The following is a 15532-nucleotide window of genomic DNA, read 5'->3' as shown; positions in this document are numbered from 1 at the left end:
TGTTATTCTTAAATTCTAGTCCTTCTATTATATACTTGGGTAGGATTATTCAAATAAAAAAGCCATTAGCTACCTTCTTTAGTTGTCAATCGGTTCCTGCCACCCCTACCAGGTTGGGACTATGTGTTTGTAAATTCATAAGGAATATTCGGGATGATAATGTTATCCTAAGGGTCTCCTCAGGAGGAAAAGAAGAAATCAATACAAAATAAACTAGTAATAAATTAAGGATATGATCATTTAAATGTGTGAATCTGAAATTAAACTTAAATTCTTTTTTTCCTTTCAGAGTCATACAAAAATATTGCAGTGGATTATGTATATTTCCAAGGAAGCTATATTGCAGAACTGAATATTACTAAAAATGAGACCAAATGTGAATTTGAAACTCCTAATAACTGTTATAAAAACCTGACTGAATGCTCTTTCATTGATATAACTATTATACCATGTTCATCTCCTTTCACATTAAATGTGCCACCAGGTAAATATCCATTTTAATTGTACATAATTACCATGTTTACTTCTTCTAAGCATATTTGCTGTTATCCACCTTTTTTCCCCATCACCCAGCTGAATTCCATCCTAAATTTCTGCCCCAACTCCCCTTCACCCAACACATTTATGAAGAAGCTGCCCAGTGACCACGACAGTTCCACCTAACTCCCACTTTTAGAGGGGTATGTCACTGTAATGATTGTACTCATTCACAAGTTTGTAAATTCCACAAAATTGTTTGCATAAGAACCTTCTGCATTGTACTTCAAGAATCCATGAATTACATTCAGTCAGGGTACTCCTTCCACAGATGCAAATTTAACTGCTCTCTAATAGTACAAAGCTTTCATTGGGGGTATAGCTTAAACAAACAAATAAAATTTTAATATCTCATCCTATGTCTTTCCTAGTGATGAGTTTCTCTGAATTTAGCCAGTCTCTTCTTCAGACTATAGTTAGACGATCTGTCTCTAGGCTTGTAGCCCAAACCTTGTTAGATTTTAGAATTACGGCTTCCTAGTATAATCTTTAAGAATCCAAGGTAAACCCCTTGTTAGGATTAAGTATCAAAGAAGGACTTTGGTAGAGGAGGGACTCTTGCTTAAAAACAAATAAACAAGCAAACAAATCATGACTATATTTAACAGTAGGAATAGTCATTTGTCTAATTTTTTTGCTAGTCTACAAGTAAGTAACAAAAAAATACCCATGTGATAAAAATTTGAATTAGTGATTTCTTGTAGACATAATCATTTCTTTTTTTTTACTAGCAAATTCTTTCTATCTTGATGAAGGCTGGTCATCTATATACACTAAAATATTTTATGTGATTATTTATAAACAATTGAATGTATTTATGACTGACTAGAGTTTCATAAAATTTTAGTTTGCCCTGTAGTGACAGAGAAAATTATTTGTCCTAACTGACCTAACATTTATAAGATAACCAAAAATTTGTCCTCTAATTCATGTCATAGGAATATTTTAAGTATTTCTAAGTTGGCACAGTAAAATTATGAAATGCAAATTATATCGTATTTCTTATTCTTTATCTCAACAGCTCCAGAACATTTTGAGTTAAGAGACTCAACACAAGATAAAAAAGCAAATACTTCTATTAGTTTAGAATGGAAGTTTACTGAAAAAAGTTCTAAATGCAGAATGGACTATTTATCCTACAACTTTGAATGTAAGAGCTCATTGTTTCTGGGTAATTTTTCTCCCTTAGCTTCTCTGTAGGTTGTAAATGTTTATACTTGATTAGGTTCTGGATTCACATAGTAGTTGTTTTGTAAACCACACAGATCTTCATAACATTTAGTACATTTACAAAACCACCAAAAATAAAAAAAAAACATTAACTTGAAAATGAATGGATTCACTATCATTTATAGAGCCTCTAGTTTATGCATGTTACTTACTGTATGGGGCAGAGGGGAGATAACAAAAGAAGTGAAACACTAGGTAATTGAGTAAAGAGAGAACTGCACTTGGAGTCAGGACAGCCTGAGTTCAGATCTTGCCTCCAATGCTTACTTGCTGTGTGACCGCAGGCAAGTCACTTAACCTCCGTCTGCCACAATTTTCTCATCTATAAAATGTAGGTGATGATATCAACTACATCACAAGATTTTTGTGAGGCTCAGATAGTGTATGTAAAGTGCTTTGCAAGTCCTAAGACACTACAAGAAGTTACTATTAATATTATTATTATCCAAGAATGGGTTAGAAAATACACATAGATCTATCAAAGAGATATTTTATTCAGTGTCCTGTCATAATGAAACACCTGGAAAAGATCACAAAATAACCTGTGTGATTATATAGCCTTGACCATTGATGTAACATATACAATATAGCATAAGGATTTTATTCCCTTTTAACTGCTTGATATTTTGTACCCTTTGAGATCCTATAGCTGTACATTGTGGTAATCCTAGAGTAGTTTGGTGCACAATAAAGTTCAGTCATGATAGAGGGGTAATTTGTGGTTGTCAGTCAGTCAAACTGCATCATGGAATTCTTATAAAGTAGAAATAAAAATTTTACTTTTATAAATAGAAGACTGCTATCAGAAGCATACTATATTCCTTAGAATCTCTGATATCCAAATATATGCTATAATGCCCCATTCCTACCCCATGTTTCACCCCAAATTAAGACATTTGTTGAATTGATAGAGTTATTGAAAGAATGTATGTGGTAAACAATGTCCAGGGTCAGCTACGTCTGGAAGAATAGAGGATAGGCCAGCAATCTGTAGTCTGAGTTCTAGTCTAACCAGAAAACCAGCCCTAAGGAACAATGAGGGACTGGCAACTGCAGTGAAATGCATAAAGTTAAAGGCAGATTTGAGGCACTGCCTAGTGCAACCTGGGGTCACCGATCAAGACTGAGGTTATATCAGAGGAATGGGAATCCAGATGGGATGGGCTGAGTCCATCAAGAAGCATCAATCAATTTTCTGGGATAGGGTCAAAGACAGCAAATTCAATAGTGGTGGAAGGTGGTCTTCAAAATCACAGCAGTTCAGAAGCCTCAAGGCTCAAGGATTGCTGGGAGCCAACGATTTTCCAGGTCATCTTATCCATAGGTGGATTTAATTAACAGTGATAAAAAAATCAGTCATTGGTTTTTGTACTGGGTCATCTTCTCTTCTCTCCCTATGTAATGTCCTAAGCTCATAGAGCTAATTGCAAATGTGTGGATCAGTAACATATTGGACTTGTGCCAGCAAAATGACAATTATTTCTTCCAGGTAAAGACCAGAAAGGTAACAAAACACGCGTCAATCAATCTGAAAGCAACCTGAAGAAAAAAGAATTCATTAAATTGACCCCTCGAGAACTTTATCTTTGTGAAGCCTCTGTTAGATATCAGGACCATATTGTTAAAAATATAAAAAAGAATATTACAACAGACTTTGGAAGTAAGTGTAATATTTAAAATTGTAAACATGGTATTTTCCCCCTTTTCTTCCTACTTTCAGTGAATGATGATAGGAGGATGAAAAGATGTGGTAGAATCGGAGGGGAAATTTTCAGTTGGGTACACTTTACTAGGTGTGTGATCTTGGACCAGTCACCACAATTCACAAAGAATTGTGAGTCATCGTTTGTAAAATGACAACAAAAATGCTTGCTCTACCTATTTGGTGCAGCTGTTGTTAGGATCAAGTGACATAAGACATGGGAATTTTTTTCTTTTTCTTTTAATAATATTAGATCATAAATACTTTGCATGAGAGGCAGTATGTTTTACTGGTTAAAGAGCTGGCCTTAGAGTCAGGAAGACTTGGGTTCAAGTTTTACCTCTGACCCATAATAGCTGTGGAACTGGAGGAAGTTTTCTTTCAGTGCCTCCGAACAGTTCTTTAGGAATGAAATGATGTAATGAAAGGACTTCACTCTGGTAGGGAAAGTTCCTCGTCAGAATCTCCTTATACTGATAAAATCACATGTCCAGTAAACATTTTAAAAAGTATCTTTTTATTCCAAGGACAGTTCCTTTGTGGAAGATCTATAGACAATAATAAATGAGAGTCATGACAAGTTATGGATGGGTTTTGAATTATACTGTTGGAAGAAAAATGCTTCATTTGTAAGATCCCAGATCCATTTAATATTTGAACATTGTTATTCTTGTTTCTTTTAACATATCAATAAATAAGGATTAAACAAAGCATGATTATCATTATGGTTCTGACTAAGTTCATGGAGGGCCTTTTGATTCTATCATCATTATCGTCATCATCTTAACTCTTCTCATCTTTTTTGGTGAGGTTTAAATAGAAATGATCCCAGGACAAGTTACTATCCTGTTATTATTCTCAGATATTGAATCTTCCTTTTATTGAAAGGAAGATTTTTTTAAAATCTGCTTTTGTAGATGTAAGAAAAGAAATAGAATGAAAGCTCATTTTTGGTAGGGTCTCTGAAAGCAACCCCAGAACAAATCTCACAGCAAGTAGGGCAACAAGAATGATGCGTATGTCATCTTTCCATATGATTGTGATTTTCTTAGCTATAAGGACAACAATAATAGTCATTATTCTTTATTATTATATGTCAGGAAGTCTGGAACTCTTGAAAATTTATAGAATATAACTGGAAATCAACTATCTTGCCAGTTTCAAAGGATGGGTTTTAGAGAATAAAAAAGAACTGAATTTAAGGTCTCCCTCTCACATACATGCTCTCTGTATAACTGTGGGCAAGTCACCTAAATTCTCATGGCCTCAGATGTTTTCTGAGATTAGAAGTCACAGATGAATCCTGATCTGCATTAGTAGAGAGCTGGTATATGCCAGGAGTTCCTCGAATAGATCTAGTCTGCCTTTAACTCTCCGCCCCCGCCCCAAAATAAGTAACATCACTCTATTTCTGTGTCAGATGACAGATCCACATCTTTCTATTTCATGACATAAGAAAATAACAGGGAAAATATAAAGAGCTCTGTTTGCTTTGATTTAACTGAATTTCAGAAACTTCCTAAAACTATATCATTTTCATGTACTTGTGAAAGAAATAAACATGGACATTGGTATACAAAGAAGAGCTTTAGGCTAAATATTATTTGATTCAATAAATTCATAACTAATATTTAGAATTTTAATTATTGGGGAAGACAAAATATCTCTTCATCCTCAGTTTGGTATAGTGGGCAAGAAGGACCATTGACAAAGATATAAATGGAATTTCTTTAAATATAGAAAGTTCCCTTATTGTATCCGTTTTCTGATTTGACATGTCATTTTCTGATGACTGTGATTAAAGTTCTGTGCCTGTAGGGAAATTTTGTACTTTTAAGCACTTTGCTGAAAAGATAATTTCTATAGTGGGTAAACATTTTTTTGGGGGGGAGGGAGTTATGCTGTAATAATAATAATTGATAGAAATAGCAGTAGAATTTAAAATAGCTTTGCAGTTATTTATTTCTCATGTGCCAAATATTGGTTGAATTTTTGTCAATTTTTTTAAACCTCAGGATTCTACAGGTTTCACTGGGATTGCCACCTAGGAATGAGACCTCCATAGGAGTGTTTGTAGGGATGTTTTCAAACTTATAAATGTGGAATTAGTAGTAACCCCATTCTCCAGCATTCCATAGGGTAAATAATTGTTTCATCATTCCAACTGATGTCAATGAAAAGTGTCCTTGCTATCATCTCCAAATTATGATTCCACTGAAATCCAGGGGTACTGGGAAGAGCAGGACAACAGCACATGCAGATGGAGTAGAGCCCCACAACCACTCATTGATCTGGATTCTGCCAAGTCAAAAAATAAAGAGAAATCTCTGGATCTCATTAAACATTATTCAATTCCGCTTAATTCAACAGGCATTTGTTAAATGCCTGCTACTAGCAATCACTGTGTCAGGTTCTGGGAATATAAAAACAAAAACCCAGTACCCATCATCAAGGAGTTTACATTTTATTTGGGAAGAAATATACAGATGGTAAAGCACTGGTAAAAATACATATAAAGTAAATGCAAATTAATTTGCAGAGAAGGAGAACACTAGAAACTGAGGGAAATCAGGAAAGACCTCACAAGGGAGGGAGCATTTGAGCTGGCATTGGAGGAAGATAAGGATTCTACAAGAGCACATTAAATTCAACCAATTGTTTTTCAATTAAATGGTATCAAGAATTGAACCAGTCATAGAATTACAAAATTGCTTATAATTTCAGGTATGCTTCAAATTTACAGAATATTTTCCACATTAATATTTTCATATCTTTTATCTCCCTTTCCTTTAATAGCTCCCAAAGCACCTTACAATTTGAAATCTACATCAATAGGTGAAAGAAAAATTGAAATTTCTTGGGATCAACCTTCAGGCTTTGTTCATGGCTTTATCATCCAAAAAAACAACTTTGATGCAGGTAATTTGTAATCAGTTTAATTTCAGGCCATTCTGTGACCTTCCTAGGAATCGTGAATGAATCAGATTACCATGGAGACATTTATTTAGCTAGGGTAATGAAACTTGCAATGAAAGAATCTACCATAACTTCTAGGATTCCCTGGCTTTTGAAAAAGTAGCTAACTGAAGACCTTTTGCAAAATTATCTGATCTTTCTAAGGTGTTATATTCTAAGTCCCAGGCCTTCAATCAATTAATCAATTAAAAGGGATTTATCAGTCTTTTTACTATGTGTCAGGAATCATACTAAAGCAGGAAATACAATGACAAATGTAAAACAATCTTTGACCTGAAGTCAATCAGTTAGTCAATTAGCATTTATTAAGTGCCTATTATGTGCCAGGTACTCTGTTAAGTGATGGACATACAAAGAAAGACAAAATACAGTTCATACTCTCATGGAGATCACATTCTTTTAAAAAAAATTTAGTCTATTTTTTTAAATTTAAGAAACACTTATTTTCTCTTCTTTCTTCCCCTCTCTGGAAAAAAAAATTGAAAGAAAAGCAAAATTCTTATAACAAATATGCAGCGAAGCAAAGACATTCCCACAATGGCCATGCCCTAAAATATATGTCTCATACCACATCTTGAGTCCATCATCTCTCTGTCAGGAGGTGGGCAGCATACTTCTCTAACCAATCTATGGAATCATGATTGGTCATTGCATTCATCTTAGTAAGGAGTTAACATTCTAATGGGGGAGACAAAGGTAAATGACTGTGTACAAAAAAGATACATTCAAGCTTGATGAAAGATGACCTTACATGGCAGGTACTAACATTATATACATATATTTACATATATACACACATATATAACATATATGTGCATGTTGTTTATATATACACATATTTATAAATATGTATGTCTCCCTTGTTTAAATGTTAGCATATATAATATATACATAACACATTATATGCATGCACACACATATGTGCACATGCAAAACATATAGACATGTACATGTATCAGCACATGTATTTGTATATTTGCTCATGTGTATATACATATGCATGTGTATACTTGTGCTTATACAATATAAATACAAATTTGATAACAAGGCAAACAGCATTATGTGGAACAGAAAAGGCTTTCTGCAGAAGGTAGAACTTAAAATAAATCCTAAATGAAATCAGGGACTCTAAAATGAAGAGAGCATTCCAGGAATGGAGTATAGACACCGTGAAGAGATGGGAGAGGAAATGTTTTATACAAGGAGCAGTAAGTAGGTAGATATTGTTAGACATAGAGTATATAGAGGAGAATATTGTGTAAGAAAACTAGAAAGGGTCAAGAAGAAGGGGCCAAGTGGTGAAGAAACAGAGAAGTATATATTTAATCCTATAGGCAATAATACTAATACTAGTGAGGCAAGGGATTAGTTCTGTTTCAGATATGTTGAATCTGAGATTCCTATGGGACATCAAATTCTAAGTGTCCAGCAGACCTATCACATGATATGAGAATAGAACATGTGTGGGGAACCTGTGGCTTCAAGGCCACATATGACCTCGAGGCCACATACGGCCTTGAGGCAACAGATTCCCCACCCCTGCGAAGTTAGGAGGGAATAAAGGGTTGAATATACACGTCGGTGTCATCTGTATAGCTATTGTCATTGAATCCATCAAAGCCAATGAGATCATCATGTGAGAGAACATCAGTAAAAAAGAGAAGAGGGCTCAAGACAGAACCTTGCCAGACACCCACAGCTAATGAGCAAAGGAAGTTCCAGCAGTGGAAATTGGGAAAGAACAGGCAGAGAAGTAGGGGATCCAAGAAAAGACCGAAAGTATAGAGTGGAGAGAATATTGAGGAGGACAAGATGGTAACACAGTGTCAAATGCTGCAGAGAGGTCAAGAAAGATGAGGACTGAGAAAAGGTCATTAGTTTTGGCAATGAAGAGATCATGGGTAACTTTGCAGAGGACAATGGCAGTCACATAATGAGCACGAAAGCCAGATTTCACAAATTTTAGAAGAGTTAAAGAACAGAAGAAGAAGGCATTGAATATAGACAAATTTTTAAAGAAATTTACCTTAGAAGGAGAGAAGAGATAAAAACTGATGGATAGTATGAATAGGATTGTGTGTGTGTGTGTGTGTTTGTTTTTAAGAATAGAATGATTTGGTTTTGTTGCTAGGCAGCAGAGAAAGATATATCAACAAATAGGAAGAGAATGAGGGCATAATAGAGAGAAGGAGAGCATAATAAGGGGGACAAAGAAACAGAAATATTAGAAATCAAAAATAATGGATGACTAAAGTTCTTATTTTAAGGAATTTGCAGTATTTTGCAACTGCCAATCCATCTAGAATAAGGAAGAATTGGGTTCAGTTTCAGGTACTTGGTAGATGTGCAAACTTGGGCTCTGACCTTTAGTTTTCTTATACGTAAAATAATAATAATTATTATTATTTACATATTGCTTTTGCAAAGTGCTTTACATATAGCATTTAACTGAGATGAAGACTAAGCAAAATTAAATAGTTTTCCTATGTTCACACAGTTAGTAAGTACCAAAAGTAGGATTCAAATCCAGATCTACCTTGATTCCTTATATAGCATGATAGGACCAAATGAGAAAATATTTGTTAAAAAGTGCTTAGCACAGTGCCTGGCACATAGTAAGTGCTATATAAATGTGCTTATTCTCTTTCCCTCTTCTTCTTCTCTGTGTGAATGTGTGAGTGTGTGGCATGGGCCTTTTTTGCAATCTGGTGAAGTCTATGGCCCCCTTCTTGGAATAGTGGTTTTAAATGCATAAAATAAAATACATGGGACTACAAAGGAAACCAAATTTTACAGTAATTACAGCATTTAACAACAACAACAACAAAAATTCAGGGACCTCACATTAAGAATCTTTATTTCAGGTCATGTTTTACTTTGAAGGATAAGTGGAAAGGAAAGTAATGTGAATTTCAGGTCTGAGAACTAACATGAACTAAGACATGGAGGAATCATATGAAAATCTATTTTAGAAACATCATCATATGTTGTTAATATAGTTATAAATTTAAATTAATGTTGTAGAGCACCAATTTTGCTTAGTCCTCCATCAAGTATTGCCTCGAAATAACTGAATATTCTTAAAAACCCCATTTAAATATGTGTAACTATATAGACACCTCGCAAATTATTTGTATGTTTAAGTTTTTTTTTAACAGATTCTTATCTATTTGATGGGGCTAAGATCTGCAATTGAGTTATACAGGAAGGAAACTAAAAAGTGCTATGATGGGTAGATATGAGTTTAATTACTGATAGAGTGTGTGTGACAGAAAGAAGCAGGCAGGAGGGAAAGAATGCTGGGAGTTTAGACATCAGGAAGCACTTTCCTAGTCTCATATACTGGGAGACAAAGTTAGGAGTTTATTGAGGTCTAAGTAATATAGGCTCAGGAGCCCAGACCAACTGTCTTGCTCAATGAGAGGTTAAGGTATAGCCGAGGGTCAGAATAGAAAGGAAAGGACATAAGCACCCAGAATGAAGCCTGATATAGCACCCTGGAGAGATTTTAGTTCTACTTTGAAGGATAAGAGGCAGGGAAAGGGGATGTGACTTTCAGATCTGAGGATCAACATGAGCTAAGCCATGGAAGTAGGATGTAACCACATAGTTGGGAAGCAATGTTTACATTTTAAAATTTTCCCTGTGGATTAATAAAGTTGAATTAATGTTTTAGAGTAATAAGATTGCATTTAGTTCTCAATTATATGTTAAATTTAGACCTTTGAATATCATTCAGCATTACGTTTAAACACATGTAACTATCAAGAAACTCCTCAATTATTTTATTTTTAAAATGTGTCTTTTTTAAAAATAGGTCATGTTTCATCAGAATTGACCAATTTTACCCTGTCAGAGTTGACACCTTATACACAATACTATGTATCAGTAAGTGCCTTTACTGATGGAAAAGTACGACGGGAGGGACCTCCTGTGACCAGATCCTTTCAGACAGCTATAGGAAGTAAGTCATATATTTGTTTTCTTTCTAGAAAATCTCTTTAGAGATCTATTGCACCACCAACTGCCTTTAATACACAATTGAAATATAGTGTTTTATATAATGCTTTAATTTTTGCAGAGGGGGTCATTTATATTAGCTCACTTGAACCTCATAATGCTATGAAGTAGACACTAGGTATTTTGTTATCCACCTTCTACCCAAAAGGAGACTGAGGCTAGAATAGTTAAGTGATTTGTCCTTGATCACATGGATTTTAAGTATTAGAGGCAACGTTCGAACTTAGGTCTTTTGGTCTCCAAGTCAAACACTTTTCCCTTTTCCAAGTAACTAAACTTTACCCCTTTATTCAGTGTTATTTAATTTTTATACCATTTTGACCAAAATCTAAGTTCCTTTTAGACAACTCTTGTCTACATTCTTTAACAGAAAATATTAAAAATCTATTTAACTTTTTTCTTGATGACTCAGGAGCAGACCATAATATTTTGTGACAGTGAATTGGACAGGGATTTTGCCTCTACCCTCAATGGCCCCAGTCTTCTATGTTCTCTTATTTCTTCTGTCTGAGATCACTTCTCAGTGTCATCCCTCACCGTGCTCTACTATAGATAATCTATTGCCTCATTACACAGCCAACAGGTTTTATAACTACTATTAGTCATTCTCTCCTGGAATTAAAAATATATTCTTAATGGTTGAGGGTGCTAGAAATATATATTGCTAAATTAATCAGCATTATTATAAATAAGCTAAGCCTGACAGCTCACAATTTCAACTTTTTCTCAAGTAGTATACTAAAGTTTCATATCTTTTATTTTTAGTTTTCTTGGTATGATACCAAATAATCCCAATAGCATTTAAGGGTGAAACTGGAAAAAGGACAACAGAGACCAGTTAAGATTTATATGACAAATTTTTCCCACTATCATAAATGGTAGCTGAGTCATTACATTGAAATGCTAATATCACAGTCCCCAATTTACTAAATGAGGATGTAAGCATGGCACTGAAGAAAATGGAGAGGGTTCCTGTACCACACCAGATGTGTGGAGAGGAAGTCTGTGAAAGGGTGACACAATTTTGAATATTTAGAGATTGATTCTCAAAATATATGAAGGATGTAAAGATATAAAATGGTTGGGAAAAAAGCCACTGACATAATTATTACCAAAACAAAAGACTGTCTAGAAAACAGTTACTATTGATCTAGCTACTTACTTCCTCATTTGTTAAAAAAAAAAATTGTAAGTATTTTACCAAATAAAAAGACCTCCCTGATAAAATCATGAGAAGATACCAGGAAGGCTTTCATAAATAACATTCTATGGCAGACCACATCATTATGGGCATTTGATTATAATAATAGCTGTTAGCAAACAATAATATAATACATCATTTTAAGGTTTCCAGAATATTTTACATATATTATCTCATTTGATCCTGAGAACAAATCTGGGAGGTAGGCATTATAAGTATCATTATTGAAATTTCACTAAAACAAACAAACAAACAACAACAAAAACCCAGAAAAATAAAAAATAGCTGAGACTGAGAGAAATTAAGTAACTTACTCACTGTACTTCATGTTGGAGTTTAAGTCCAAAGCTCTCTCTACTCTACAAAGCTTTCTCAATTTTTTTAAAAGCTCATAGAATTCAAAATCCCAATGTGTCAGTTGTTTTTAATTATTTTAAAATATTTGATTCTGTAGAATAAAAACAAAAATGGATTTTATAAAAACTTTCCTTTGACAATGTGTTTCAGGTTCACATGTTAAGATCACATGAGATTTCTTGAAGTAATTTTGTTCAATAATCTTCTGATATTAACATCGAGTGAAGCATATTATGGAGCCATGTTCTTGCTAAAGGTGTTTGCTAGAGTCCAAATGAAAGAGGAATTCCCCATAGATGTTGAGGATCTCTACATGTTTCTGTTTACAGATGCTATTGTGTTGAATGCATCAATACAACAGATATTGCAGAACCTCTGAAAAGAGATTGCTTATCATCCGTATTATGTATGCAGCCAATAAAGATCATTCATCTGTGTACATATGAGTGTAGCAATATATGTATGCATAAATTGATACACATATATTTATGTACACATACGCACATGACTATATAGTACATATATGAACATATGTGTTTATATTTAGGTTAAAACCTGTCTCAGTACATTGCAGAGAATACTTACAAGATGACAGATCTATACTTTCTGTGTTCATTCCTACCCAGGACCAAATCTTACACTATATAGTCATTAATAGATTCAAAATCTTGTACATAAGTTAAAAGATTGTTTTAAAGTAACTACTTCGAAAGATTTATTATACTTGACTTCTGAATGATGAAAACTGAAAAGGTGTTATTCTTTCTTCAAATAGAACCAGACATGGTTGAAGACGTGGATGTAAAGATTACAAATGACAACAGTGTAACAGTTAAATGCAAGGAGCCAAAAAATATACACGGTCCCAATTTGACCTACTATTTGAATATGACATCTTTGTATAACAGTGTATGGCTAAGCAGCAAAACTTGCATGTTTGCCCTGCACAGTCTTCATTACATGACCAGTCATACATTTGAGGTAAGATACATTTTTAATCCTTAAAAATCTGATTAAGTCTTTGTGTAATTGTGCTAAATATTTGCACACTTGTTGATTTGTTGATCCAAATTTCAAATTTATCTAAGTCTCATGTTCAAAGTATGGCATGCCTTTATATGCATTTTACTGTAATTTCAAAATATTTAGCTTCTCAGTTTTTGAAGCCTCCTTGCCATGTTTTAAAAAGGTCAAAGATTGTCGTATGTACTATAATAACTATCCCAGGAATTCAGCTGATAAGGGTTTGATATTAAACTGATATGTTTACTTTAAGCAAATCAATCTATCTCTTTCTGCTCCATGGCCACAGATTATACCTTCAAATTTAGGCATTTTGTTAATGAATACTATTTTTCACAAGGGCGGTACAATGGGAGAAGATGTACGACTCAGTTGCAGGCTCATCCCCATTATTAAGGGTAAATAAGCAAACTAAAATTTAAACTAAAAGTTCCAGACTTTCTAGATTATTTTCTTTAAGGGAAAAAATACTGCTTTGAAAAAAAAATTAAAAATACTGCTTTGGTATAGCATTTATTTTATGACATCCAGAGAATTAAATATTGTATTATTTTAAAAGTATAACTTAAATAAAAGTCACTTTTATTTATTGCATTGTGAGGTACACCTTTATATTAATAAAATTAAAATTGTGTTTGTGTGTGTGTGTGTGTTTATTGCATGATTCCCAGCTCTACTCTTACAATGGGAAGTATTACGGAGCCCCAGCTATCGAAACTAGAGTAACAAACTGTAAGTCACAAACATATGTACATATAAAACTATTAAATGTAGTTAACTGGTACTATTGTTTATAATGTGCTGTTAAAAATGTATATTTTCACATTTTAAAGAGATATATCCATGTTTTTAACCTTGCAAATTTTATTTTTCAAAATGGAACTTTCTTCACAATGTCATATCTTTATTATGTATATTTAGTTGGGTGTATAAGTATGCCCATTAGCATACAATTGAAAGTGAAGGGATGTTTAATGGAAAGGAAAATATACTTCTGAGATTATTCACAACATTAGGCTTTTCATGGTGGGGATTCTGGACCAGCTTGGCTTGGTCAAGATGGCCTTTGTCATCCCTTCTAATTGGGAGATTCTATGAAATAATAGAACAATATGATAAGTCTTTGTCCCTCTGGGTATCCCTCCAAGTGATATAGATTAAATCCCCTCTCAGAATTAATGGTAGTTTTCAAGATTGTTTTGGGCAAGAAAAGAAAAATGTATCCGTAACAGTAAACATGATGATATTTCCCCTTTAAACTTATCTAGGATAGCACAGTCATGGGACAACAGTCATCTATGAATGAAGAGATGTCTGTTATGGTTTCCCCATCTGTTATGTGGAGGGTAGTAATAGCACCTACCTCCCAGAGTTGTTATAAGGATCAAATGAGATAATATTTGTAAAAAATTTTGGAAACTTTAAAGCATTTTACAAATGTTATTGTTGTTATTATTATTATTATTATAATTATTACAAATAGTAATTGGAAGAATTATTTTTTAAAATGCATCTCAAGGGAATCTTTATCCTTAAAATTAATATAAAGAAATAGTTAATCCTCATAATATGAAAATACCAAGGCAAAAGATGATAGGATGCAACATGTAGGTATAGGCTAAAGATATGACAAGTTGAAGTTCCTATGACCTTTCTTAGTTCTCTTCCCAAAAACAACAGGGCCACTCATGTACATGAAATACCATTGAATTGAATTAAGAATTGAAGTTATTGGGCTGATAGATTCCAGTGGGAAGAAGAAGAAAAGCATTGCATAATAAAGAGAGAGAATTAGCTTCAGATTCAGAATGACCTGGGTTCAAGTCCCTCTAATAGCACATACTGTGTTTATAGCCCTAGAAAATCACTTAGTCTCTCTGCGTCCTAGTCAATGCTCTTTGACCATCAATTTGAGAGAAAGTGCTAACCAATGTTGGTAGAGAGGGTTTCCTTATTCAGGAGTTCCCTATACCAAAGAAATCATATTCCTTATCCACATGTATATAATTTATGTATATTTTGTACTATGGTATTCAAATGCTTCCCTGGTAAAGAGACTAGAGATATTAGGGGGCCGGAAGACTTGTTGGAAATGGGGAAAAATGTCTGCCCAATCCCTGAAGCTTCTGACATCACACTATATAAAGTCATCTATTTCTTCTATGCCTTAAGTCAGCCCCAGGTATATTCCTTCCTACCTGTTGAAATAATAACCAAGTTATATGTCTCTTCTAGCCGTGTAATTCTAGGATTCCTCAAAAAAAAAAATAGATGTTAAGACAGGTGAGAGGCTTTGAGGCATTCTAAAAACATTCTATTTTTTAGAAGTAAATTAAGATTATAATTCAGTTTGATTTATAAAAATAATGCCAGTCATTATTTTACTAGATAGCATACTCTTTTAGGGCAGGGATTGTGCCATTTTTCTTTTCTGTGAGCCTTGTATGGAGTACAATACCTTGCACTTAATCGCTACTTAATGAATG

At 33.8% G+C, this 15532-nt stretch overlaps 1 protein-coding gene across 6 annotated transcripts in view; it reads left to right on the top strand.

The window, feature by feature from the left end:
• PTPRC (protein tyrosine phosphatase, receptor type C) overlaps window positions 1-15532 on the top strand; it is a 136297-nt gene that overhangs the window by 82356 nt on the left and 38409 nt on the right. For all 6 annotated transcript variants that reach the window (XM_027843402.1, XM_027843400.1, XM_027843398.1 and 3 more), the window contains 7 exons: window positions 290-484; window positions 1559-1687; window positions 3257-3427; window positions 6266-6388; window positions 10263-10409; window positions 12799-13004; window positions 13718-13778. In XM_027843402.1, the coding sequence (XP_027699203.1) occupies window positions 290-484; window positions 1559-1687; window positions 3257-3427; window positions 6266-6388; window positions 10263-10409; window positions 12799-13004; window positions 13718-13778 (1032 nt within the window). The remainder of the gene's footprint in view (window positions 1-289; window positions 485-1558; window positions 1688-3256; window positions 3428-6265; window positions 6389-10262; window positions 10410-12798; window positions 13005-13717; window positions 13779-15532) is intronic.

Source organism: Vombatus ursinus, unplaced genomic scaffold, assembly GCF_900497805.2.
Source record: "Vombatus ursinus unplaced genomic scaffold, bare-nosed wombat genome assembly UNPS02014909.1, whole genome shotgun sequence".
NCBI classification, from domain to species: domain Eukaryota; kingdom Metazoa; phylum Chordata; class Mammalia; order Diprotodontia; family Vombatidae; genus Vombatus; species Vombatus ursinus.
The sequence above is the reverse complement of the archived record's forward strand: the minus strand, read 5'-3'. Positions and strand labels throughout refer to the sequence as shown.